This window comes from Anoplopoma fimbria, chromosome 5, assembly GCF_027596085.1.
Source record: "Anoplopoma fimbria isolate UVic2021 breed Golden Eagle Sablefish chromosome 5, Afim_UVic_2022, whole genome shotgun sequence".
NCBI classification, from domain to species: Eukaryota; Metazoa; Chordata; class Actinopteri; order Perciformes; family Anoplopomatidae; genus Anoplopoma; species Anoplopoma fimbria.
This window is the reverse complement of record NC_072453.1, coordinates 5,507,675-5,535,648: the sequence shown is the minus strand read 5'-3', so window position 1 is coordinate 5,535,648 and position 27,974 is coordinate 5,507,675. Positions and strand designations below refer to the sequence as shown.

The following is a 27,974-nucleotide window of genomic DNA, read 5'->3' as shown; positions in this document are numbered from 1 at the left end:
TGTGGCTCTGTTAGCCCCAGCGGACTTGCAGTTATCTTGGAAACTCTCAACGGTCTTTTCACCAGTGATGTGTTGACTCAAACAGTTGCGACGGATGGCTTGTTGATCCGTCAAACTGGACATTCCTTCCCCGTCTGGAGACAAGAAGCTGTGTTTGAGCAAATCAGGTTTGCCTGAAAAGACAGAGAGGAGGGATGGAAACAAAAGCCCTGCGTGTTTAGACTCAGAGCATGGTGAGGATCTCAGATTGGCCACAGCGCTTGTGGGTGCTGCATCTTTGTTTGTCACCAGGATCTGGGTTTAAAGAACTTGAAACACTGACCAATGTAGATTCAATCTGGATTTAAAATTCAACAGGAGAAGATTGAGCATTATCTGCTGTTTTGGAAGAATTTAAAGAGGCAGTGAGGCTCAGGTTATCAATATGGACACTTTAAGAAACAACAGAAATCCTTGGGGGCTTTATGAGACGGAAATACCACACAGCAGGTTTTGGTGAGTTTTCTTTGGCTTGTTATTATTTATCTGATCTTGATGGATATTACGGAACACTGTTAATTAAAACAAAAGTCTGTCAATTTTGCATGTGATATGGCTGTACCTTTTAACTTTCCAAATACTTTCGATATTCTTCATGTGACACCAATCCAACTGACATTTTATCAACTTAAATTCTGTCCTGTCAAATACAACATTGTCAATGGGAAAAAGATATACTGGTTTCAAACTTCACCCTACATCAATATACTAGGCTATCCATTCTTCCATAACATCACAAAAGGTTATGTCAAGTCTTCTATGAAGAACATTTGCATCTCTCTTGTTCAGATTCACATTTTTTCTCAACTCAGACACTGACAGCTTCACCAACTCAGATACAACAGCTTTTTTTTACACTCCTTTGTCAGCAATCTAACCAACACTTTTATTACTTAATTACTTTACGGTTTCATTAGCATTAGTGAGAAATGTGTATAATGCAAATGACCACTCATGCATGTCCTGTTAGGTCTGGAGAAGACCTCACAATGCTGAGACATGTGACTGGTTGTTCCAGCTTGTAGTCTCCCCGAGCAACAGGGCCACACAGGAGCTGCTGGTGGTGAACGTCACTGTGATGTTATAAACATGTCCCCCAAAACCTAATTTATTCCCTATTAGCAACATTCACCAAATACTCACATTAAGACCCACTGTCTAATTTACATACATTCTTTTTTACTCATACTATGTTTCAGTTGATTATGCACAATAGTTCATTAGGTGACTTTAAACAATTTTTTTAGGGATCAGCAGTGTGTTGTCCCAGTGCTGCCACTTGGGAGTGCTGCATTCATTCTGCAGTGATACATTCACAAACCAGATGTCAGTGACTGTATGGAATTAGTGTAACTTAACTTAATAACAAAAACTAAAATGAGTGATAATAAGACAACCAATTGTCCCTGATTGATCATTCTTTGGCTTCAATTGGCTCCAGTCCTACCTAACTTGTTTTTAATCAGCTGTATACCTGCACACTCAAGAAGTAAGTTAGTTGAAAGTATCCTATATCTGCAAAGATTTACAATTTCCTTTAACTGATCATGGCTGCAGTGATCCGGCCTGTGGAGTCAGTCCTGCAGAAAAACTGACCCCCGAGCACCTGCAGCTCCTGAGAAATGCATTTACTTGTCCAAAAGCTGGACCACTGATCCATGAATTCAGGCCAAAAGGAAGGAGTGGAAGGAACAGAGGAAATGAAGGAATGAAGTTCGCAGAGTTTCGGGAGGTTTTGAGGTCTGTGATTGGTCCAGATGTTGAAGACACATGGGTCGAAAGGTTCTTTGGTGAGGTAAGAAGAAACGAGTATAGAAGAAATAATAATGCCATATAATGTTAAAAAGAATAGCACATAGGCTGCGCACATTACAGGACATTATACAGTATAATCCTATCAGCGTAACTTCAATGTACCAAACAAAAACATATATGATGACTTTCTAGATGATGATGATGCAGAGTCGTCTTACTGTTTCATATCCAGGTGGACATCAGCTGTACCGGCCAGGTAAAGTGGCAGCAGCTTTGTTCCTACCTGCTTCTGGAGTACACCGAGAGAGATCGGGCCTCCATCCCCAGAGCAGCTCTCCTGGACTCCAGGCCGCAGATCAGACACTGCTCTCACAACAAGGTAGAAACCCACCAGCCTGGGAGAATGAGAAGGAAAGGCTATTTTTACAGGGAAAAGGGTCACCCATAGTGAAAAACCACATTAACCAGTAAACCGGTCAGTCTTATCAAATATTACCAATTTACCATGCAGAGATTTCAAACAAAAAGCTTTGGAAACACTGTGCTAACTGGCCAGCACCAATTAACGGCAGACAGACAAAGATAGCAATTATGATAACGCTGGCTGGTCAAGAAAGTCTAACATTAGCATGGTAAAAAGTAATATTTTGCCCTCAGAAGTTGGCAGAGTCCCAAACAAAGCTAAAAAAAGAAAGTGAATATTGGATTAAAAGTTGGCAGGTAGGCAGAAACAAGCTTGCTTTGTTTCTGCTGTATGTATAACTAGTATAGTCAATTTGCTAACATGTTAGCCAGCTGTGTGTCTGTCATCTAATGGAAGTGTTCTGCCCCTCTATAGCCAGAAATGAGAATAGTTTTGTCTTACATTATTTTCTATACTCTACTTCTACTCTACATATTTTTTTTCTAAAAGTAATACTTTTATTACTCCAATAACCTTTTTTGTGTCATTAATTATAATTGCACTCACTCCTCTGCAGCGGGAGCCAACAGTGCGTGTAGTTGCTGTCTCTCACCCTCCTCCACTTCGCTATATTAGTGTCAGTAAGGGAGGTCAGATCACTGTCTGGAACAGCAGCCTACACATCCTCAAAACTCTAGGGGTGAGTGACATCATGGTAATACTTTTACATCCGCGTGGAAATACTACACACTCACACACATATTTTATATTTAATCATGTTTAATCCAGCTTGCCGGAGACCCAACGGAGGAAGTGGCCAACACGAGGAGGTTCAGAGGCTGGACCACTGATGCTGTCTCTATGGGCAACGTCCACAAGGTTGCCATAGCAACCGACTGCAGGGACTTGCACTTTGTCAATGTCTCCACGGGCAATGTATTTGAGGATGTCCACCTGTTTGGTATACTTTATTGCTAACGTGCTGAATTTTTCCAAAATGAGCTGAAAATCTAAATTGTCAAGTGTCGTCAACCCTTAACAGTCTCATCGTTTTTGAAAGGGTTTCGAAGTGTCCCGACTGCGCTTTGTTACTGGTATGATGCTCAGGTAGGACCACTATTCATTTGAGACAAATTCACTCTGAAAGCGATAAACCCATCCCTTGAATCTACGTGCTTTTTCCCTCCAAGTGTCCAGAGCGACCCTCTCTGCTGCTACTGGGGGATGAAAAAGGAGGAGTCCACCTCATGTGGTTCCTGAATCCATCTAAAGGTCTTTTCAAGAATCTGGCCAACAAAGAGAACGATCCACAGAGGATCTTTTTCCCAGTAAGCTTTGCACCAGTAGTAACCAGTGTAAAAGTCAGCAATGAAAACCACTTGTTGATTACACTCCAGTTTTACAAACAAGCATTTATTGTTATACATCGTACTAACAGGACCTTGGTGAACACAGCAACATGGTCTCCTACCGTCACATCCCAAACATCCACCAGGAACCAATCAACAGAGTGATGTTTGAGCCCGGCGCCAACGTCATCATGACATCATCAGAAAGTGACACCACCTCTGTGGTCTTTATGAATGTGACACTGAAGCAGGAGCCTTACATTTGGAAATTCAAGCAGGTAACCGACTTCACTCTGAGGTGTTTGATAGCAGGGTTTTGTTTGTTACTGTGTGAATTCTCTTTAGTAAATATAACTGAGTATCACACCTTTATGTAAGGAACTTTAACAAACATATGCCTACAATTTTACTAGATACCACATATTATTGCAGTTAGCACTCCATAATATAAAGTATGTTTTTGTGCATCAGAAGTATATTTCCAGAGAGAATGAAAATGTAAAGAAGCAGGAAGGGAGTGCAATGGTTTTTGTTGTTATCCCCTTTTTATGTGGATCAAGGTCAGATGGAGGTCACTGTACACTGGCCTGGGTGACCCCGACCTAACTAGGTTTAAATCAACCTTCCCTTTAAACTTGTTTATAAATCAATGAATGCCCTTACGTGGCAAATGCAAATTGTTCTTAACTCATACACTGAATTTTCCCCTGCCAGTTTTATCCAGAAGAACAAATATGAGATTTCAGTCAAGTATTTTCTAATCTGGACTCTTTCACAGCATGCAGAGGTAAACAGCACTAGTGACTGTGGAGAGAAGGAGTAATGCTGTTTCAAAAGGGTTGTTAAAACTGGGCGGTGATGCTTCCTGTTATTCACAATTCTTTTAAAGTTGAAGGCTAATTTCATGCTCCAATTAAATGTCGGGACATTTTAACAATGCAGCCAACCTTAAAAACTCCCCATTAAAAACAATTATGAGACCATTGACTTGTTTAGTTTTATCAGAAGTGACCATGCTTTATTTTAAGTATTAAGTATAATTATTCTGTATACCAAGTTCTTTTCATCTCATTTCAGGGGGCTAAATGTTTTGACTACGATGCGTCTCTGCAGTTGATGGTTACTGGAGGTTGTGACCGAGCAGTCAGACTATGGACTCGATTTGTGACCACACGTCCCGTAGCTACGCTGCTGGGTCACCGCACCACTGTGTTGGATGTTGCAATCTACCAACCTGTTGGGCAGATCTTCAGCTATTCCAGAGATGCTGTGAGTCATTAAATATTCACTATTCATATTAAATCGTATTTGGGATTTTTGTGAATTGTGACATATCACAACAGAGCTTGCTTCTTTTCTTATTAAGTACTTGTTTCTTCATCAGGAGCTGAAGGTTTGGGACATTTCCAGCCATCACTGTCTGAAAACCGTCTGCCTGCAGTTCCCCTGCCAGCAGCCGGGTCGAATCCCAGAACACGGCAACTTCCCCTTCCTGTTGCTGAGCCCTCCTCTTCCTGAGCAGACCCAGTCTCATTTGGTGGTGGGATGCAAAGATTACCTGGCACTGCTCAACCTGGCTGAAACGAGAAGAGGAGGGGGCGGATGGTTGACTGACGGAGGAAGGGAACCTGGACCAAACAACCAAAGTGGTCCTGCCCTCTCCTGTGTTCTGTACAACTCTTCTCTGAGACAGGTGGTGACTGGACATGCCGACTCATCTGTGTCTCTGTGGGACGTGGAGACGGGTAGGAGGAGGCTTCAGATCCTAAACGCTCATGGAGAAGATGAGCTCACCTGCATGACACTTGACTCCTCCCACAGAAGACTTATTACTGGAGCTCGCAATGGCACTATAAAGGTTTAATACCACTTAACCCCATCAGTTTGTACAAAAATACTGTAACAACTGGTGCACCAAACATTGCTGTGCATATTTATTTCACATGTATGAGACATATTAATGAGAAGACAACTCATCAACAGGTGTGGAACTTACTAAATGGCCTTAACTTGCACAAATTGGAGCCCGTCACCAACTCCGAGGTCACCGGGTTGACCTGTCTCCATGACAACCAGCTGCTGTCGGTTGGATGGAGCCAGCGGGTCGTTCAGTACGACATTGCAGCCGCCAAGGTAAAATTAAAGGCTGATTTGATTTGATAATCACAGCGGTTTGACATAAAGTAACTTGAAACTTGCATTGTTCTTTATATATATTGCTAGTTAGCAGTCTCTTCCTTCCTTCTTTTGCAACATGACATCAATCAACTTAAACAATCAGCAGGACTGTGTATTATGAGGGCCCACTCTTAAAAACATTGCACCATGGTGCTACTAGTGGTCACAAACTCCACAAGTACTACAAATATGCCAAGAGGCATACATCAAGATGTCTTAGCCTTCACACTTTTGCTCGTCCACAAGTTCTTCCCCACATTTTGAGTGCTGGATCAGCAGTCCCCTTACAAACCGCTGCCAACTAAGAGTTTGAGCTTAAGTGGTTTAGGTCAGAAAGGCATCATATCTTTTTATTAAATGTCTAGCATGTTTCAGTGTTTGGGAGAAAAGATTCACCACATCCGCCTACACATTTCTATATGCTGACACTTTGGTCTCAAAAAATAAAGATATAGCATTGCCAGTGCCAGTATAAACACTATTATGAACTGCAATGTGAGACAAAAGCTTGGACGGTATTTTTTCACACCTCAAATTCTTGTATTACATTTTACCTCTCAACCTTTAGCTGCCATCTGCTCTGCGGTTAGATTCATCCCTTGACTACAGTAGCAACATTCAGTATTCATGTCCTGTTTTTCCTCCGCTCACAATGTATCTTATTGTAAAGCCGCCTTGTGTCAGCAGAAACAGGTTTTTGAGAAGGCAAAAAAAATGTGAAGACTGTTACTTACGAGTAAATGATATTAGCAAATGACGCAAATTACATTTATCCATTCACCTGGTGAGATCCAAAACATCTGGGCCATGCAAAACATCTGCACCAAGATTTCTCTGAAGTCCATTATGCTGGGCTATAACTTAACTTTATTTTTTCTTGTCACGTATAGTCATACACAACAAATTTGTCCTCTACATTTAACTATCCAAAGCAGTAATAGCCGTTGGCTGCTGTAAAGCGCCCGGGGAGCAACTCTGGGTTCAGTTTCTTGCTCAACAACACTTTGACATGCGGACAGGAGGAGGCGGGGATCGAACTGCCAACCTTTTGATGTAAGGTCGACCCACTCCATCCCCCTGAACCACAGCCAACCCATTTGAAAGAGCTGACCTCAACACTGTAGCCCAGAGGTGTAAACAAAATCAGTAAACCAGAGAAGGAAATAGTGCTGCTTTCCACAATGCAGCACAAACAATTACAAGTTATTCTAGACCATCTGTAAACTGTCAGAGTGGGAAGTGGAGATTTCAGCCAACAAGCTCACGCACACAGTGGAGCCTGAAGACATCATTGGCACTTTTTTGTTTTCTGAAAATCTTTTCTATGTTAACACTAAGCTGTTTAAACTGCTGGTTTTCTAACTGAATACTACACACTAATGTTTCCTCAATTATTTTAATTGATACCAAGTTAAAAAACCTTTGCTGATGTTTAATATGTACATCTGTGTATACACTGTATGTATAGGATTTGTATGTAAGAGCAGACATGTCGTGGAAGTCAAGCGGCGTCCACAAGTCGGACATCCTAGCTGTGTGTCAGTGCGCTTCTCTGGGGGTCGTTGCCACGGCGAGCCACGACGGAGAGGTCATTGTATGGAGGCTGGAGACGCAAGGACCAGTGCTTCACCTTCAGAGACCGACACAGGGAGGGTAGGAAAACGCAGCAGTGATGTAAAGATAGCAAAGATGTATTGTACTGCATTAAAAAAAGCATATAATACGTTAATTAAATACAATGCATTGTTAAAGTTAAAACAGTGGTTCACAAACTTTTTGGTTTGTGACTGCTTATAAAACAGCAATGTCTAGTTGGGGCCCTTTGTCACATTCAAGTGGTAAAATTATCCAATATTCCCAATAAAAAAAGAAAAGATCAGAAAAGGGCAAAATAACAAATACAAATTTATGTAGCAGAACTTAGTTTTTTCTTCTTTCCTACACTATTAATTTATCTCACAATCCCCAAAGCAGAAACATTAACCCTAGTCTGGTTGTTAACCATTTCTGCATCCTTCTCATGTGGTATTTATTGTTGTGGCCTGTTTGTTTGTTTGTTCTTCCTTTATGTGCATCTAGAGTTCTGACCCCTGTGGACAGCCTCTTGTTTCTGCAGCATCGGGCTGGCAACAGAAAGTTGAGGAACAGAGGTGTCCTGGTCTCGTCGCAGGCCGGCTGTCTCTCCTTTTGGAGCATCACTGGACAGACGCACACTTATGGTGAGAGAAGAAAGCTACTATGGATGCAGACTACAATTTTGCCCACTGTGTTTTTATACAGCCTGATCTCCACTGAATGTCCTTTTTCTCGTAATCCCTATTAAAAAGGTTATGGAATTGTGTAACTCAACCCGTGGAGCACTTTTAAACAGCTTAACCATCTATTACATGGACAACATTTTCCAAATCCACAACCTGAATAATCTAGGCTGTTTAAAAGTGCTCTATGTGTTGAGTTACACATTTCCACAACCTTGGTTAAGAAGATCATGAGAAACAGACCTGTGAAAAAGTTCTCCCTGGCAGTGATCAAAGTGGGCTGGTACTCACCGGTACGCAGTACCAACACTTCTTCATATTACTCTTTAGCGTGCTCTGACTTTTTCTTGCATACTACCACATCTTACAAGATGCTGTTGCTCTTTTCTGTACATATCCATATCAGTTTCTCTGGGCTTACACGCCTCATAAACCATATGAACTTGAAAATAATATGGAGAGCATCTAGAGAAGCCAGCACATGGCATGTCACGGGGGAGGGGAAGATGAGGGGGAAGGGGGTTGAGAACTAGGATGCTGTAATTTATTGAAACAATGTTAACGTCCTTTTTGTGAAATAATTAGAGAACTGTTTGTCGTAACTTTTTTTGTTTGTCAACAATTATTATTATTTAAAACTTTTCTGAAATGGCTCTTTTGATTTAAAGAATACCGTTTTACAGGTCAAATATTTCCATAAGAATTTTGTGAAATGTGTAAATAAAATAAACTACAGCAAGGGTAGTATTTAGCTTTAAGGGCGTTATCTGTTGTAATGATAATGGTTAAAATATTATTAAAAAAAACTATTTTTATTGGGGTAGAGCACCCCAAACTCACTATCTCCTATTATCTTTTATTTAAATGTAGAAATTCATGATGTGGAAATGATTGCTAATACTAGTCATACACATACCAACATGTTAATACGGGGAGTCTTGGCATATATATTTTTCTGCTTAAAGCACTGTGCAGAGAGTAACATTCAGAAGAACTGGATGCAAAAGTACAAAGATGTGAGTTTAGAATAAAACTCTCACAGTATGAGGGAGGTGGAAGCACCAAACTATATAAGCAATTGACAAGCAGCTGTCAGTTTTAATGATCCTCCTATGAGATGGATTTACAAACAGCCAGAGCAGTCAGTGACAGTCAGGCTGAACTCACGACTTGGCCTCCCGCCTCTACCATTCCTGGCAGCCCACAACTATGTCTCTTTCCAGATCCCGTCTGTGTTTAGTGGTGTGGGATTCATGCACTGTGACCGCTGCATATGTGTACGAGCATGCATGGGTGTGTGTATGAGTGAGCCAGTCTGCATATGTGTGTGTGTATATGTCTGTATGTGTCCATGCATTTTTCCAGCATTAAGGAACTTGAGAGTAATAGGGCGATGTGTGACATAACATTTAAGGGTGGCAATTTGTCTCAGAGGTAAATTTGGGATTAAAGTCAAGACAGTATTTTTGACCTTCAGGAACCCAAACCTGAAGGAGACCATTAAATTAAAATTTATATTGATTTTATTTGGTTTCTTTATGTTTAAAAAACTGCGTGCAATTCATTCCTCCTCATTCCAGGTCAGTTCTATGCTCCTGAGCAACCAGGTGAGCGAGTACTGAGTCTGAGCTCAGATCAGCTTAAAAATACCACCCTGGTCACTGGAGACACAACGGGCTGTCTTCAGATCTGGGACATCTGTCACTACGCACTGGACATCCAACAGGAGGTGAGTGTTTGTCTTTGTGTGTGTGAGCTGATGTTAATAAATAAAGGATGAAGTGTGCACTGTACTGTACATCCCCATATACCCGAGGTGGTCTCTCTCCACACAGACAGTTTGTGAGCGGCCTCCTCTTCTGCAGTGTTGGAAGGCTCATGAGAGAGCATTAGTAAGCGTGGAAGTCCTTGAAGTGGCTGACCGATCGTTCGTCCTCACAGCCTCAGCTTACGGCTCTGCTGGACTTTGGACAAAAGACGGGGACCATGTGGGTTCTTTCGGGCATGAGATGATGTGGATTATTAGTGAGCCAGCTACTTATCAGAGGTGAGGCTCATGAGCTTGTGTCTGTTACACTTGTATATCTAGAGAGTATATGTCATATAAAAGCGAAAATTAAAATAAAAAGAGTTATAGAGAAAGCTCAGCAATGTTACCGCATCCATGACCAAATTACATTTTAATACATGACACAAAATCTAGCAGGGAATCAAAAAATGCCAAAATGCAAACAAAATTTGATGGCTAACTTTTCCTAATTTGCTTAACCCACTGAGAGTTAAGAGATCAACTCTGTGTGTTTCTCAGTGTGCGATAAATGTTAAAAATGTCAGCACACATGCTGCCAATAAAGTATATTGGAACATACTGTCCAAATTTTGAGGATGACGTGTGTAAACATGGCAGCTTTCCTGTGATTTTATCATATAATTCTGAAAATACATAGTAGCGTGTACAGGGTAAGTCCATACAAGTAATGATGTCGACTGTCAATGGTTTGTGCCAAATCTAATATAGAGGAATACGTAATGGTTAAGTGCTTCCTCCAAAATAAACTTCCCCCGTTGTTTCCACAGACATTTGAGTGTTTAATAGCAACTTCAGTTTGGTTAAAGTTCATAAACTCTGGCTTGGCAAGGGGCCTTTGCTGTGTGCTTGACTGTATTTCTATCACATGTTGGGCAACATGAACCATAAACGAGAGAACACTATGAAGTATTTTAGTTTAAAAGACACAAAAAAGTGCAGAAACGCAAAAACAGAGTCAGCACATGCTTAGATACATGTGAGAGTGAGAGAGAAAAAGTTTGCGGTCTAAAAATCAATTATGTTGTTGCTTCATTTCTACTCCTCTCACCCTCTGCGGCTTCTGATTGGTCGATCATCCACAGAGAGTCATGTATCTGCTGTAGCTGTTGCATAAGTGTTGCATAATTTCACAGGGTGGCAATGTCGACCAAATACTTGCAAAGCTTATGACATCCCAATCAGCCTCAGCTACAGTTAGTGTTTAGTGTTGATGCTAAATTATTATAAAGATCATGATAAACATTATAGCTATGTAACATTAGCATGTTTGCATTGTCATTGCAAGCATGTTAGCATCCTGACATTAGCATAAGTCTAAAGTGCTGTGCCTAATTCTGTTTTTCATTTGAACAGTCATCATTTCTTATTTTCCAGGCAGAAATTTCAAGAAACCCCGTCTGAAAGTCATACAAACCCCCTCCAAAACCGTCCTCAAAATCCAAGACGGCTGCTCCGTGCATCAACAGTGAAAAAGCTTTAGTAACATAATGTTTATTAATTCTCTTCTACTTGTGTCTCATTAAATAAGTCATACATACAGAACTGTCCAACTCCTTATCTGTGAACGTGTTGCTATGATGTTTGAATGTGTTGTTATCAACTGGTATTCTAACAATGGCGAAGCATGCGCGAGCAAACTGCATTAAGTTTCATGACATGTTGTCCTTGAACGCAGTCAGATAGCTATGATGTATATAGAAGTACAGCCTCACAGAGCCTCTAGTATTGCTGGAGAGCTGCCTTTTTTTGCCTATGCATTGTCCAGTTTTTAGCAAAGCAGTAAATACTGTGTACTGGCATGTGTTTTAAAAATGCACATGTAAACATCAATAAATTTGCATTCCATACATGCATAATTGCTCAAGATGCTGGCTTCAACAGAGAGGCGGCCAAACATTCACTTTTAAACTCTCATTTTGCCACAAAAGTCTCAAACCATTCAGATCACTTTTAAACAGCTAATCAGTGTTAAGTTTCATATGTTGTCGGTTTTAATAAACAGTCCTAAAACACACACTCACATACACAGAAGGTGCACACTGAGTACTCGATTGCAGGCCAGCTACACCACAGAAAAAGAAAAACAGCCACAGTTCTGGTTTCAATCAAACTTAACAACATATCATCCAGCAGAGATCACTGATCCTGTATAAATCAGTGACATGAACAACAATTGGGAAACTGTCTAAAGTAAACAGCTTTGTGTTTGCACAAGTCAATTCCCAACAGCAAAGAAATATTTTGGTTCTGACATCCATCGAAAGACACAAAAGATACTGACAAGAAGAGGACTGAAAGTGATGAAACGGGCTTAGCAGGGTCAAAGGTCAACAGGGGTCAAACTTCACAGGAGGAATGCTGTTCTGAAGGTAATCATTTAGTGCAAACAGGTGTTTTAAGAGGCTACACACACACACACACACACACACACACACACACACACACACACACACACACACACACACACACACACACACACACACACACACACACACACACACACACACACACACACAGATGGCCTCTTCCTGATCCAGGACATCTCCAGTCACATTTGGCTGTGCACTGGGAATGTCCCTTGACGTAATTACCACTTTCGTTAGAATCCTTCCACACGTGTTTGGGTGTGTGTAGCTGCTGCTGCAGAAAAACAACTTACAGGTCAGGATGGCCTTCCAGGCTCATTAAATCTGATACTTAAATCATGTCCAATTCCACCACATTATGATGAGAAGAGCATTCTTCACATTCTCCTACTCTGAATTCTGGAGCTCAGATCGGTAACATTTGGGCAAAGCACTGCTCCAGAGATGCAAGCCAGATTGTAAAAAAAACAAAAACATTTTTTTTAAGTGCAGAAATGCTCTAGGTTTGTGTGTGTGCAAGTGCAAGATATTTCCTTCACTTTCCTTTCACTGTCTGCCCGTTACTCAGAACTTGCCAAAATAAGCGATTAGCTGTGCTTTCTCAGCAACCACACCCAGGCAGGGACAGTTATGTACATACACATATTGACTAGTTTTGTTTACTGTCATCCACTTAAGTTTCACCCACCAGCGCAGCAGAGTACAACCACAATCAACCTCAACAGCCCATGGTATCCAGCAAACATACAATCAGCAGCTTATGAGTGCAAACTCTTGTCATTCTCATCTCAATTGTCTTCTTTCTTTTCCTCCATGCATGCACATCCATCAATACGACCATCATCTGTGGATGTCAGTATCTGTGAGAGGACTCTTGCCAGACGCTAGCTCACAAGAGGAGACATCTGTTTGATGACATCGGCAACAACTAATGCTGTTGATTGGCTGTTGTTGCACCATAACATTCTGCAGGTGGCTTTCACACTGATTACTGGATCCTTTCCCTTCTCTCCTCCTGACCGCTTTATGAATACCTGATCGTTAAGTTCTGTTGGTGCCCAGTGACTGTAATAAAAAATGATGCATACAATTTTTTTATTGCAATTCTCTGTTTTGCAAAAAGAAAGCAAAAAATTGTGCAGATGAATGAAAGACTTAAATAGATAGTTTGGATGAGAGGATCCATACCACTGTTATGTTTGTAAGGTAAATACGAAGCTTGGTTTTACAGGTGGGTTAAGCGTCAGACGACTGAATTATTGTCTTGTCATCACTGTGAAGTTGCTCGGCAAACAGCGAAGACACCAGAGGTGCTGGTTTGTAGATTTTGTGACCTCTGGATAGAGCCGGTCTTAATATGATGCTAAACAACTGTCTGACTCCATGCAAAACTTGTGGAACTAAACCTCAAGTATCTTGCCTCTTTCAAATAACTTTTTATACCAGTTGCAACTTAAAACAACAGTATGTACCTTTTGAAAAAGGGAATGACACATTCTTTTTTCTGACAAGTTATGAGTTTAACTCCTAAACAATAAAAAACGTTCTTGCTCTTTTGGCTAATGCTAGCTAATGTAAGCAAACTTCAAATGGATCGGAGTGAGTCAGTTTGCTGACTATAGGACTTCTCTACTTGTGCAACTATAAAGTTAAATTTCATCATTTCCATTCAAGCATACCACTACATTTGAAGTGGCTGCTGCTAAAAAGTTACATAGTCTCTCCTTCATTTCCAAAATGCAGTGCTCTTTGTTGCTTTTAATGACTGCTTTGAATAATATTATAATTTTTATTTTCAGTGCATTATCTAGATACTCTATAGTGGGAGAGTTTTTTTGTCAAGGTTTGTGGATATCCTGTAGCGACCAGCATGAAAATACTGTTCAGCAAATGCAACTATAAAAGGCTCAATCAATTCTGGAGGAATGTGAGGGCGCAGTTTCACTTCCTTTCGTTGCGGCTGTGGCTGTAGAACTCCATGCTCAGGCTGAAGTTGTCCAGAAAAACATAAATTGATGGGAAGGGATAATGAAAGAGGGATAAAAAAAAGAAATGGAATAAATGTGGAATACTGCCATTCTATTTTAGACCAATCTGACGGGTAAAAACCTGATTTAGTGAGTTTGCATACATGTCCTCCCACCTCCTTCTTTTCTTGTTTTATCTTAACTTCTCTAAATCTTTCCCCTGATCTCTCCATCTGTTGAGCCTCTGCATCATCTCTCTGTTTACTTCTCCTCACTGTGACTTTGTCCCTTTATATTGTATGTTGTGCTGCCACACTGTGGGTTTGTGCATTGCTGTAGCTGCTAATTTGTGAGGACTGAGAGGTCAGACAGGAAGTTGAAAAGACTTCCATCGATTCATCTGACTGCTCTAGATGTTTGCTGAAGGGAAGAATGTCAGCAATGCCTCTATGATGCTGCTCTGTAAACGCTGCTCCATCTTCATGAAAATAGTTATCTGAACCTGAAGCTGAAAAGTCTGTTCTTAATTTGCCTCTTTTTTACTCATATTCTTTTTCCAGGAGATGCCTCCACCGAGGATTTACCCACAATCCCCTGGGTGTGGTATCGGGGTTTGACTTACAGCGAAAGGCTCAGCTCACAGCATGTGGAAGGAAAATTGAGCTCCCTACCTGTCTAGTCAGATATAAACGAAGATGCAGACATGAATGCTGTTTTTCCTGTTTCTCATAAAGTCGTGTTGAAACTGCATATTGACTATGTCTGTTTAAATATGTCATATGAATACTGTGCTGGAACTATTTCCTTTTCAAAACAGCCTGCACCACATTGCATTTAGGTTTTTTTCGTATTCTTTTTTCATTCATGCCAAACTCTGCTCACATTTCCTGATGTTCGGTCCGTCTCTTACTCATCTCTGCTTTAAAAGAATATAGCTGACATCATACACTTAGAGTTAGATAAGAAGATTGAGATACAGTCAGCAGTCAGTTAGCTTTTCTTAGCTTAAAGACTGGAAGTGGGTGAAATAGCTAGCCTGGCTACATTCAGGAAAATAAAAAAATCTGCAAACCAGCAACACCAGAACCCACTATTTCCAGTTCTTATTTGTTTAATCCTCACAAAGACTGAAGTGTAAAAATGACTAGATTATTAGCCCCTGATCCCAGCTAACTGCCTGTACCTGTTTTGATGTCACTATAAGGTTGCCCATGCAAGAAATAGTCCAGCACATAATGTTATATTACCTTCTGACAGAGCTTAGCTAGCTGTTTCCTTGTTTCCTGTTCTTAAACTGAGCTAAGCTAAGGGTATTCACAAAAAAGAATGAACTACTGCTTTGAAAATTGTTGGCTATGCATCTTCAAAATACCCTTATTGTTGTATTTCTTTTATCAGCTGTGTGAAATGGCCTAATATCTGAGAGTAATTCCGACTGACAGACATTTGAGCCATCTCACCAATTTATGTCAACCCAACCCTGGACATGAATACATAAGGGTCTGCTGAATTGCACAAATTTATGACGCAAGACTCAATGCCCTATTTTTGCTTGCTTTCTTTCCATATTCAATTATTTGCAACTTCTTTGCATGAGCTTGCCTGCTCATCCTGGGAAAAAAAAGGGTTATTTTAAGCACGTTTTAGCGGGGGAGGAAGTGAGCGCAGAGCCCTTTCTCCAGTTTGTTTCTCTGGGATAAATACAAACAGACACAGCCGGCACAAACAGGGCAAGTCAACTACACTGCACTTTTGCCCACCAGGCATCTATAAGACAGCATAACATTACTGAAATGTGTTTTCAGAAATATCTTCTGCTGGGGGAGACAACAGATAGACTGGCATTTAGTGATTACATTTTCAAGTATTTATCTTGGTGCAGCAGAATAAAAAATACAAAGACATATTTATACATTTCTCAGTTTGTTGTAGTTTAGTTGTGGGATTTTTTTTGCCATAAAGTCAATAAATAACAGCTTCCACAGACCATGAACAAAAAACGTGGCTTCTGCTCGTCTAAAAACAGATATATTTTTAGCATGCATCTGGGTCAAAACAACAACAAAAATGTCTGTTTTCGTAACTGTGTTCTTTCGAAAAGGCAGCAGTCACCCACTTAGTGTGTGTGTGTATCAAGGCAAAACAGAAGCTCATTTACAATTCTGCTAAACGGCAGGTTAAAGATTCCTTTCACTAATTTCCAACATCAGCATAGATTTCCCTCAGCCCGTTCTCTCTTCAGAGATGGTAAAACACCCCGGAGAACAACTCCCAGACACTCATGCGTAATTTTGCCAGACTCTCATACACACACACACACACACACACACACACACACACACACACACACACACACACACACACACACACACACACACACACACACACACACACACACACACACACACACACACACACACACCTAAACAGACGACAGATGTTCCAAAATACCACAGTAACATCAGCGCAGATGCAGGCGGGGAAATGCCCTGTGAGTTCTTTATTGCTTCAGTATAAAGCTGCTTAGGGCTTTTAGAGGCGTAATGGGCACAGGCAGCACTCGTAATTTATACACTGTATGTTTTCACAGGAATCAGAGAGGGAGAGAGTAAAGAAAAGGTGGCCTGTGAACGAAGGGTTATTTCTTCCTGCGTGTTTCCTCATTTGAAGTTGTGCAAAAAGTTGTATTTTCTTTTCCAGCCCTGCCTTTTCTGAACTTGCTTTTCTTCCGCAGACCAGCGTGACAGGGAGAAAAGCGAGGGATTCATGTGTGGGAACTGCATAAGGAAAGGAAAGTGCAGCTGGGAATTTATGCCCCGGAGCAAAACAGACCGGACGTCTGTGGAGAAAAGGCAAGAGAAGGAAAGGAGAAAGGAAAGGAGAAAGGAAAGAGAGAGGTAGAAGAGACGGCAGAAGAGCAACGTTTGAAGAAGGGATGACATGAGGCAGGGGATGGGAGGGGGAGAGAAGTGAAAAGTGGATTCTACTTAATGAGGAAGAGCTGAGGAGATGACAGAGGGAAGGGAACCATGTCTCCACGCCTGCTTGGGATGTCAAGGCAAGTCACACGCTCAAACACACTTCACACACTTTTACTCCTTTAAATCTACACACGCACGCTCACAATCCCCCTGCCAGAAAATTGGAGAGGAAGGCAGCCAATTTCCGCACACACATGAATGAAAACTGGACTTGGACCTACAGCTCTACACACACACACACTCAACACAAACACACATAAACACACACACACACATTGCATCAAAGTGGATACGGCAGCTCGACGTGGTTTCATTCAGATCTGCTGTGACAAGAAGAGGTTCACAGTCTCCACCCCTTCCTGTTCCCAATGACTTCTGCTTCGGAGTGTGTTTATTGTGCTCACTCTCACTCTCCTAACCTGTCACTTGATGTGTGTGTACAAAACTGCACACACACAAACACACACACACTCTGGCTCTCTCTCGTTCCCCAGAGCAGCAGGTCCCTGGAAGCAGCCAAACTGTCAGTGACTGTTGCAAACGCATGCTCGCTCTCAGCTCGGCTCTTTCTTCAGACGCTGCCAAGGGAGGAGGTGGAGGAGGAGGAAGAGGAGGAGGAGGAGGAGGAGGAGGAGGAGGAGAAGAAGTGAGGCTGGAAGGAACAGACTGAAATACACAGATAGAAAAGAGAAAGAGACAGACTTGGACCAACCTCTGCCTGGCTGACTGTGGGAGACAACAAGTGATGCCTCACACTCTCTGGAGCAGCACATAGTTCTTTAGCTTCCTCTCTCTAAATTTTGCCCTCTTTGCTCCAATGATGAGGAGAGACCGTCTCTTCTTGGCCGCGACCCTCACAGCTATCTTCTCTGCTGACTTCTACTTCATCCTACTGCCAAAGCTGCGGAGCATGGGGCAAGGATCAGGACACTTTTGTCCATGTGGACCCATCAACCTCACCCTTCCCAGGCACGGGGGTCTGGCCACCCCGCAGCTCTCCAACTGGACTTCTGCACTGCCCAGTGATGGTACCACATCTGAACCCGCTGATGGGGGCTCCAAGCTGGGGAGGCTGTTTGCTCACCCTCTGTACAACATCCAGACTCCGGTGCTGGGGCTGGAGGAGAGGCTTCTGCAGGAGGAGCAGCTGATGGAGTACTACAGGAGGAAGGTGTCACACTGGGAAAGGTCAGTTTCGGATTCATTTTCTTGATTTTTAAAAAACACATTTAGACATTGCTTATTTTGTCCACAGTGCACTGATTTTTCAATGGCTGCCAACTATCTAAACATGGCTTGTGTTGCTCAATGGAAAGAGGAGCAGGTTCATTTTGGCTGACAGATCTCACCGTGAAAGGACGCGTTGGGGCTTGACTGTGGTCAGGGGGCAGGGTCACCGACATCACGGCCGATCCCACTTGCAGACGCGCACAAACAAACATCCATGCACATAAACAAACTTGTGCATTTGTTCAAGATAACAGATGTACACCCACTGACTGACATCAGGATGTGTAGACAATTCTGTGCGTCATAAAAGTCCAATGTCGAGTGGGCTTGTGGCAGAAAAGACTCACAAACATGTCATTATGAGAGCTCGCGTCTGGAAAGCTCTCTTTAAGGTAAACAAGGATTTAAAACTGCTAAAGCCCATTTTTAATCCGTGGGAGCTGGAGCTGTCTTGGCTTGTGAGACTGTCTGTCTGTCTGTCACTCAGAGAGATACAGATTTTGGGCTCTCAAGCTGGAAAATAAGAAGAACTATGAGCAATGGATCTCCTCTCTCTGCTGCCTTTTTTATAAGTTTGCACCAAAACAATGGATAGCCCAAAGGCTTGCTGAAGACTTGCAAAATCTTGCAACAGCATCTAAACACCTAGGAGAGCTTTTTGACTAGTCAAATGAACAATGACGACAGCTTTCATTATCATGCTGAAAAAGGAAATGGGTTTAAAAAAATGTTTCCTGCTCAACCTTGTGTATGTGTATTTGGCACATGTTGCAAGAAATGACTACTGAAACATTCTCCACTTCCTCTTTGCTATTTTGTGTGTGTCTACACTGCCTATTGTCCTGATCACTCCATTATTTAGGCCCTTTATGCGGCCGTGATGGAGTTTGTTTGGGTTGGGAGATGACTGTCCCACTCAGTGTGGTCAGCTCTGACAATGTCATGCCACTCTCACCACAGACGTATTTGCTTTGGATCTCAGATTATTGTTGCTCAGGATTTAAGTATAGCATAGAGTAGAGGAGGCTGTGGAAATTCAAAATGTTGGTACAACTACTGTTAAAAACAATAGAGAGCCCATAAGACAACTTATGTAAAATAATAAAATGTCTATTTTTTCAAGCAAAATTGGGCTAATAAAACAAGTTATAAAACAGAATGTGTATAATAAATTCAACAAATCCCTGCAACACCGTTTAGTTGCTCATATCCTCTTTCATTTCAAACACATTCTTGTGAGAGCTGCTGCTGAGAAAACCTGTTGAATGCACTTTGCCATGGATTTCTGGCACCAAGTACCGCTCCAAATCTGTGGTCTTTCCAAAATAAACCACCGCCTTTACAAAACGTTGTAAGAAGTGATTCCCAAGCAGTGGATTCTTTTATTTTTAATCTTGGCAGTCCAGGTTTAGCAACAGCACAGCAAGAAGCCCTGGTCTCTTTCAGTCAGCTACCTCTTTGTTGTTTATGTAACATGGCATTCACAAACCCCTCTGCAGCAAGAAAACTTACGATAACACATAAATCATATATTTTGTTAATGTATTCATCCCCTACAGTTAACCTTTATGTGGCTTCTATCTCCTCAGACATATGAAACTCTACAGTGAGGCAGCGGCTATGTCCAACATCACTGTGACTGAACATGAAGTGACCTTTGACCCCGGCGCCAGCTGGCTGAAGTTCCACCTGGGAATAAACCGCTATGCTCTGTATTCCCGTGATGACCCAGCTATCCCACAACTACTGAAAGACATGCAGAGCATGACCGTCGTCAGCTCAGGTGATGGAAGGATAGTTGGGATTCAAAACATCTGCATGTCAGTGTAAAATGACTTGTGATTGCTTGTAGTAATTAGTAGCTACCATCTTAGAGGTGCTAATATTATGGCTTCTTGTTGTGACAAATCATTGATGTTAAAATGCTACAAGTGCACTGTAATGTTAAATTATGAGTTTACAAATCTTTCTCTCTTACAGATTACACTCAAGATGAGAAGGCCCTAAAAGGAGCATGTGATTGTACCCAAGGTATGGTCAATTAGGCTTATACATGTGTTTGGGTTTTGATCCTCTTTGTTTTCGATCTCTGACTAGCCCCTTTGTTTCTCTCTTTACGTTTCTCGCTGTGCTTGGCGGTACCATCAGAGACAAACACACTGCTGCCTTTGTGATAGGGAAGATTCTGTGTTCCTTTGGCGTCAAAACCCAGATTTGTCTGTCTGTCTGTGTAAGACACATGCTCTGGGGCAGAAAAGCAGGCGTGTGTTTGTGTTCAAAGGCAGAGCTTCTTAATTACAGCAGTGTTTGATGTCTGCGTGCTCTGAAGGAAGCCAACCTTTGCAGGCTTCAACCTACACACCAGCAGCCACCTACACTGTCATCTCCTACCTCTGAGCAGCATGCAAGCCAAAGCTGCAAATGTAAGGATGGATAATTGGAAAAGTTACAGACAAATTCACTTTTAATTTATGTATTTGGTGCAAAAACTAGCATATACGGGGAACGTAGTAATGATGCAGCTTGCTGTTTGGATCCAGATAGTGTGAAAAGGCTGTAGTATTCTTTTTCAAGTAGAAGTAAGAACATTAAAGCAAAGTTGTAAAACGAAAACAAGCTCCAAATCTTCAGTATTTTCAGACAAAAAAATGCTTTTTGTCCTGTCTGTGCCTGACCAGCACAGTGACGTGGCTGACCACACAAACATTATTCACTGCCAAGAAGAAATACAACAAAACAATCCGTCCCGTAAATTTAACCTCAAAATACATTCTCATTATTTCAGTACCGAAAGAGTGAGCGAGAGTGTTCATCTGCCCGGAGGGCTGTTTACGCCTCTTTGGTCCTGTTTGATTCTTCTCCAGAAAAAAAATATGTAGTGATTGTAAACCTTATATGATTGTTAACTATTAATACCCTGGAGCTTGAATGAGCGCAGCAGGAGCAAGGCGTGTCTGTGGTTAGTCTGGCCTACTGCTGTGACATAATATACAGCCAGACAGAGAGAAACAGAGAGCAGATTGCAAGCTGTGTGGCCAAACCCCAATTACTTTATCCCAGGGAACTGGCAGATCTTCATGTAGAAAGGGTTCTTGGTCTGGCCTGTGGAACACCAAGCTAAAAACCAAATACTAGGGGTGGAAATCACGATATTGCGATCACATATATTGGGATTCAATAAAAAAAATTCAACTGCAAATTATGCAGTTTGTCAACATCTTTTTTGTCTAATAAGATAAAGTTTTCACTGATCTAATTTCAAACATTTTTATTGCAGCAAATGGGTTTGTCAGAAAATCAGACAGACTGAAGTTGACTGAATAAGCACTCGTTACCAAAAGTTTTCAGTTGTATTAGTAATAAAAATAATAGAATAAAAGTTTCATACTTGGTGTCCTTGTATCAAACACTTGTGACATGAAAAGAATCACGATACTCTGCTGTATTGATTATTTCCCCCAACTCAACTAGACACTGACTCAGTTGCCTGATGCTGATTTTGTCACGCTAACATTGAAGTTTCTATATTATGTTACGTTTCTTATTCTTTCTGTTTCCGCTCTAGTTGTGAAGCCCAGTGGACATCACCTGAAACTGGCTCTGAAGATGCAAAACTTCGCTAAAGCCATGTTCAAACCAATGAGGTGAGGACTGAACCCACATTTGATTTAGTCACTGGTCTCACCAATGGATTTTATGTTGAGGAAGCTGAATGGTTGGTGAAGTACGACACTGGGGTTCTTTAATCTGTATATTACAGTGCGCCAGTACGTCAAGCTAAATCATCTAGTATTTGCTCAGATGATAGTTTTCCTCGCGTTGATTATATGCTAACTGGCAGCTTGATCGCTGTGTACATCTTGACTGTGTTTGTGTCTGTGTGTGTGTTTTTCAGGCAGCAGAGGGACGTGGAGACTCCAGAAGACTTCTTCTACTTTGTTGATTTCCAGAGACACAATGCAGAGATTGCTGCCTTTCACCTAGACAGGTGGGACACTCCTCTCCTCTCATGATGCTCATTAGCATTTAATTTTTTTTCCTGTTTTACTATCATCTTTGTTACACTCTGTATATCCTAAGTAGTCTCTCAGGGTATTTATGCGGTAGTGTTGCTTGCGGTGCTTGGGGGTAATTTTAGCTTTTGTTGCACATCTGTCATTTTATTGGCACCAGTTATGGCTGTGGTGCATACTGAAGTGCTACAAATGTTTTTTTTAGGGTCCTTTATTTTAAAGAGACAATACGTGATGCAAATGTAAAACTGAAAAAGGAAGTAAAAAAGCAAGTAAAAAGTATTAATGGCTTCCAGTGCTGTTAAATAATTGAGAACAGCAGTGTAACATGCCTATATTCAAAATTATGACCAGCTGAGAAAAGAACATAAAAAGCTTAGTCATAATTTATACATCAAACTTTTGATGTCATGCCACACATTCATTGTCCTCAGAGGATGAATACTTTTGACTTTGGTGACCGCCTGACTTTTCTTTTAGTGCAACCATGAGGTCAAAATCCCTGCAGAACCAATGACATTCCCATCATCCTCAATTGTTCCTAATGTTTCATGATAATTAGCAAATGTTAAAAGACTAATATGCTAACCTTAAATGCTGAACATTGTAATCATTATACACGCTTTGCATCAGCATGATAGCATTGTCATAGTGCGCATGTTAGCATGCTGACACTAGCGTTAAATGTTTCTTAAAATGAGCAGTTATGAAATTCGATTGTAACCATTACAGAAGCGGAGAAACTATTCTTGTTGTAGTTTACCACTGATGAACAGAAACAAAAGGCAATCATTTAAAAAAAAAAAAAATCCTTAACAGTTTCCATTTATAAATTAAAACTGTCCTCTGGGGCCAACAAATAAATCAGCCACCCTAAGCAAAGATTGCAACATGTTTGCCCAGCCCAGGATTTCCAAACTAGCTGATCAGTGTAAACCACAGGCTTTGAGAAAACACCAGCTCTCTCACTCACACACACACACACACACACACACACACACACACACACACACACACACACACACACACACACGCACGCGCGCAAACACTCACACACGTTGTGAAATTGCACATTAGCTGAGGTGAGGTGATTCACTCTGAAACACAGTCATCTGAGCTAGACAGTATCATTAGGATGCCACACACAATGATAAGTCATCACCTCAGCACACCAGACAGAAAACAACAGCAGTGCCACGTCAACAACTCAAACAACCACTACAATTATTATTCTACTGCCTATCTGCACATAATCTAACGATCTATTAGTCGTTCAAATGTAAGTTTCTGTCATCAAACCCAAACCTCATTTCTCTTCTCTCTCCTATTTTTAATTTGGTGTGTTTTTAATCCGTGGCAGTGTGTTGTCTCTCTGTTGTGTCTGCGCTGGCTGCCAACCCTTATCATCATTGCTAGCAATCAGCAGCTGGGGAACGCCGCCGAGGATCTGAGAAACAGCCATTCAGCTCCACACACTGATTGTTGTTTGATTACTGTTTGCGAGACATGACTGAAATACAGCCCTCGGGGAGGTATAAGCTCTCGGTAGTGTGTATGAACACACAGCCAGCCAAATTACACAGCGTGGAGACTGTCAGTAGGGTACATTCATTGATAAGAATCAGTGGAAATGAACCACGGGCTCCTGTGAAATGAGGCGAGGAGACAGAGATAAGGATGCCATCTTCTTGACAGGGTTCACATTGCATTAATATTCAGTTTATGTAAGCATGAACTGTGTGAACTGTAAACTTTTCCTCACGCAAGCAACCGTTTCCAATAGAGTTTCTTTTCTGGATTGAATCAACTTATTTTTTAGGATCCTTGACTTCCGGAGGGTCCCACCGGTGGCTGGCAGGCTGGTGAACGTCACAGGGGAAGTCCTCCAAGTCACCCACAACGAAGACCTACGAGCTGTCTTCTTCACCTCACCAGGTAAAAAACCAGCAGGACATTTTTGCCAAGAGTAAGCTGAGAAGATTGACACCACTCTCACGTCTGTACTGTATGAAGCTAACAGCTTGTTAGCTTGCACATAGGTTAGCTTAGCATAAAGGCAGGAAGCAGGGTAATCTTACAGGGGGTTAAAAAAGGCAACTTCCCATTTTGAACTAAGCATGTCCGTTAGTTATTCTTGTTTCTGGTTTGATGTTCTTCAGTTGGAGGAATTGGCGGAGTTGATCAAACAGCATGTCATTTTATGTGAACATGAAACTCATTTTTTGCTATTTAACTCTGGTTCCCAACAGCGAACAACACGTGTTTCTTTGCCAAGTGCCTGTACGTTTGTAAGACTGAATACGCAGTGTGCGGGGGCCCCGACCTGCTGGAGGGCTCCCTGTCCGCCTACCTGCCCGGCCTCAGCATCGCTCCCCGCATCTCCATCCCCAACCCCTGGATACGCTCCTACACCTTCACTGGACGGGAAGAGTAAGACCTCGACCTCACCCAAAATATATAACATTTAATTTTGCAAGTTTACTGTCTTTTGCTGACTATAATCCAACTGTGGTGTAGACAGTTGGTGGCCTCCAGTGAGATTATAAATTGTAGTATTTTCAAAATAAAATTAAAGACCAGATTTCCTTTATATCCTGTTGAAGCACATTGCATGTTTATCTCTTTGGTCAAAGGCTTTTCTAATTAGGGATGAAAGAGATGGAAGAGTGCTTTGTTGGATTTTCAGTCTTTGCCACACCATCCACTATTTTTATACCTATGATTTCTGGTTCCACCCGACCAACAGCAGCCTCTTCCTGTTTCGTTCCTTTAATCCCCTGACCAGGTTTCATCAGTATCATCATTATAATAATGTCTCAAAATCTAAATGAACTGAGGGTTAATTTTAGACTGTGTTTTCTCAAATTGTTTCGAAAATCTGGTCAAAAAATCCAAATGCAGTATACAGTTCCTGCATCAGAACTTTTAAAGATGTAATTTATGCCTGCATGTCTTTTTGTTTAAAGGTGGGAAGTGAATCCCTTCTACTGCGACACCATAAAGCAGCTGTATCCCTATAACTCAGGCAACAGGCTCCTCAACATCATAGACATGTCCATCTTTGACTTCCTCACAAGTATTGTATACCACTTCATCACCTATTATTCACATTAGCCCCAGAACGTTTACCGTCTGGAAACAATCTTTCTATAAGGTTTTTGTCCCTTTGTTACAGGCAACATGGACAGGCACCACTATGAGATTTTTACTAAGTTTGGGGACGAAGGGTTTCTTCTCCACTTGGACAACGCCAGAGGGTGAGACAAAAATGTCACAAAGAATTTAACGATTGTGAATTTAACCGTTGTGGTTTGATTTCATTATCACATCCTGTGCTCAGGTTTGGGAAGCACTCTCAAGATGAGATGTCCATCCTGGCTCCACTATCTCAGTGCTGCATGTGAGTATAATGTTGTGTGGTGCAGTTGAAACCGCTTGTTGATTGTGGATCGACATATGAAATTCATAAGTGAATAAGGAACGTGTAGTGTCTTGAAGTTTTGGGAGGATAATGGATAATCTCTTCTCTCCTCCTCAGGATAAAGCGCTCCACACTGATGCGGCTCCAGCTTCTGGCCCGACCAGAGTTCAGACTCAGCGATGTGATGAGGGAGTCCCTGGAGGGAGACCCTTTGCAGCCGATCCTGACCGAGCCCCACCTCTTAGCGCTGGACCGCAGGTTAGAGAAGGTCCTAAGAACGGTACAGCGCTGCGTCCGGAGGCTGGGTGAGGACGAGGTGATCGCCAGGGACTTTATCAAATCAACAGCAACATCTCAGACCGCCACAGAGACAGGAAAGGTCAGGTAACACAGGATGAGAGGGTCGGCGCTCCTCTTTGCATCACAGAAGACTTCATGATGAAGCGCAGTGGGCAAACAAGGCACAGATGTTTTGTTAAGGAACAAGCCATGAATGGAAAACACTGTGAAATCTTCAGAGAAGGAAGGAATCTTATTGTGGAGATTCATGACTTGAAAAACTGCAGGCCTCAGATTCCTATCACAGGGGGAGCCGTACATTTTAGTTTTATTTGCTTCTCTCAGGGTCATAAATTCCCCCAAGGGTGCATTTTATTACAGGGCTCTCAGTTTTCATGTCCACCTACACAGTCAGGTATGTTTGGAGTTGATACATTTAAATTAAGACCTTTTAAGGAACAATTAAAGACAAATGTTAAACACCTAAAAGCTGTTAAAGCGTACATGATTTAATACTGGAGCTTTCTTTGATACGTGGAGCTATTTGCGCTCTCTCACTGACATACACATCAAAATCAGCAATGGAGTTCATATTCATAAGAGACAGCTGCCATGCACTGGATCAGTTGTTTATCAAATTAATGCTTAATGGGTGATCGGGGAAATAAAGATTTTTGTGTCCATGTGATGTAATTATTTTAAAATAAAGTTATTTTGAAGATAAATTATCACCTGCAAATAACATAGTGTAAGTGCATGTATGTGTCGATGTCTTTGTGTGAGAAAAGTGCAGTTAAAGCTTCCATTTAGTTTCGCCCTGTTTTCCAGACTTGTAATCTTTCTGTCTCATTAGAGTGTTTAAACAGCTTCACCACATCACTGACAACTTTAACAGGCTGAGACAGAGTAGTGGCTAAACTAAAGCAACTGAGAAATATGTGTTGTATCATTGCACCGTAATAACTCCGAACTAAGCCAAAGGTTTAATGTGACTCTGTCAGTGTGTTTGAGCTTTGGCCTTATTTTCTTTGTTCTTATCCAACAATCCTGATACATTCCAGGTCTCTGTGTGATGTTAAGTTCTACGAACAACCACAACTATTTTTAAGAGGTCTTTGGGATGCCAAATAAAGTCAGACATCAGCCTGACAAAGCAGACAGGGAGGCTTATAAGAAGTGAGATCATAAAACATGCTCTGTGGCTCAGGTAAATACCTTCATACCATAGCACTAAAACATAGCGACAGGAATTCACATTTTAAACCTCTGTCAAAATTAAGGATGACTGAGTAGGACATAAAGGAACAGACAGATCTATTCCAACTCCGAATAACTAACGGCAACCATTTTATTTCGGCAAATGTTGGTAGTTTCCCCAGAGCCAAGTACAATTGTTCATAATTAAGTTTAAAACTTCTGCTCATTAGTTGAAAATATCACAGCATGGAAAAAAGACCATAGATGTCTGAAGTCATAAAAATCCTCTTAAAAGGGGAAAAACTGAGTAGTATAGCATACTATTAACCATACAAAGCTGGTTTAGAAATAAATTGTTGACAAAAGAGGAATGGAGGAAAGTTTCACATTTAAAATCTGTTCATAGATTTAAATATACAATATTTTTTTATCCATGACGTTTTGGTGAAAGGCTTTTCTGCAGCAACATGTCTCCCCCTGGTGGACAGTTGTCGTATTACATCTGTTTTCAAAGCCCCCAAAACACCGTCTAAACCCAATGAGCATGTATTTAAGATATATTACAATTTAAATTAGTTTAATCAAAAGCCAGTTACAGTAATAGGAGGGAATTACTTAACCAAGAGCCCATGAGACGCATCCTGAACTGGAACCACCATTACAGCTACAGTATCACAGTCAAAGTTGCAACATAAAGGACGGATCCTGACACAAGGATGAATAATTTT

At 41.4% G+C, this 27,974-nt stretch overlaps 3 protein-coding genes across 4 annotated transcripts; all 3 read left to right on the top strand.

The window, feature by feature from the left end:
• The first annotated feature begins 176 nt into the window (after positions 1 to 176).
• On the top strand, positions 177 to 3,308 carry LOC129091775 (uncharacterized). The gene is made up of 6 exons (XM_054599469.1): positions 177 to 495; positions 1,597 to 1,834; positions 2,027 to 2,173; positions 2,775 to 2,897; positions 2,987 to 3,133; positions 3,258 to 3,308. The coding sequence occupies exons 1-6, from the start codon at positions 425 to 427 to the stop codon at positions 3,306 to 3,308; spliced, it is 777 nt and encodes a 258-aa protein (XP_054455444.1). The 5' UTR covers positions 177 to 424.
• Positions 3,109 to 10,033, top strand: LOC129091693 (WD repeat-containing protein 49). The gene is made up of 11 exons (XM_054599389.1): positions 3,109 to 3,158; positions 3,258 to 3,304; positions 3,388 to 3,525; positions 3,636 to 3,824; positions 4,624 to 4,815; positions 4,931 to 5,404; positions 5,530 to 5,679; positions 7,193 to 7,377; positions 7,804 to 7,943; positions 9,563 to 9,711; positions 9,818 to 10,033. Exons 3-11 carry the CDS (start codon positions 3,445 to 3,447, stop codon positions 10,031 to 10,033), a joined length of 1,776 nt encoding a protein of 591 aa, XP_054455364.1. The 5' UTR covers positions 3,109 to 3,158; positions 3,258 to 3,304; positions 3,388 to 3,444.
• A 7,389-nt stretch (positions 10,034 to 17,422) lies between these two features.
• fam20a (FAM20A golgi associated secretory pathway pseudokinase) lies at positions 17,423 to 26,866 on the top strand. 2 transcript variants are annotated; one of them, XM_054598708.1, is made up of 11 exons: positions 17,423 to 18,294; positions 19,926 to 20,119; positions 20,317 to 20,367; positions 21,902 to 21,980; positions 22,232 to 22,324; positions 24,169 to 24,284; positions 24,599 to 24,779; positions 25,316 to 25,425; positions 25,525 to 25,606; positions 25,690 to 25,749; positions 25,888 to 26,866. In XM_054598708.1, the coding sequence occupies exons 1-11, from the start codon at positions 17,924 to 17,926 to the stop codon at positions 26,156 to 26,158; spliced, it is 1,608 nt and encodes a 535-aa protein (XP_054454683.1). In that variant the 5' UTR covers positions 17,423 to 17,923; the 3' UTR covers positions 26,159 to 26,866. The 2 variants fall into 2 exon arrangements, with proteins under 2 accessions (XP_054454683.1, XP_054454685.1); XM_054598710.1 differs by lacking the exon at positions 17,423 to 18,294 and adding an exon at positions 18,636 to 18,728 and having other exon boundaries at positions 25,888 to 26,864.
• The last annotated feature ends 1,108 nt before the right edge of the window (positions 26,867 to 27,974 follow it).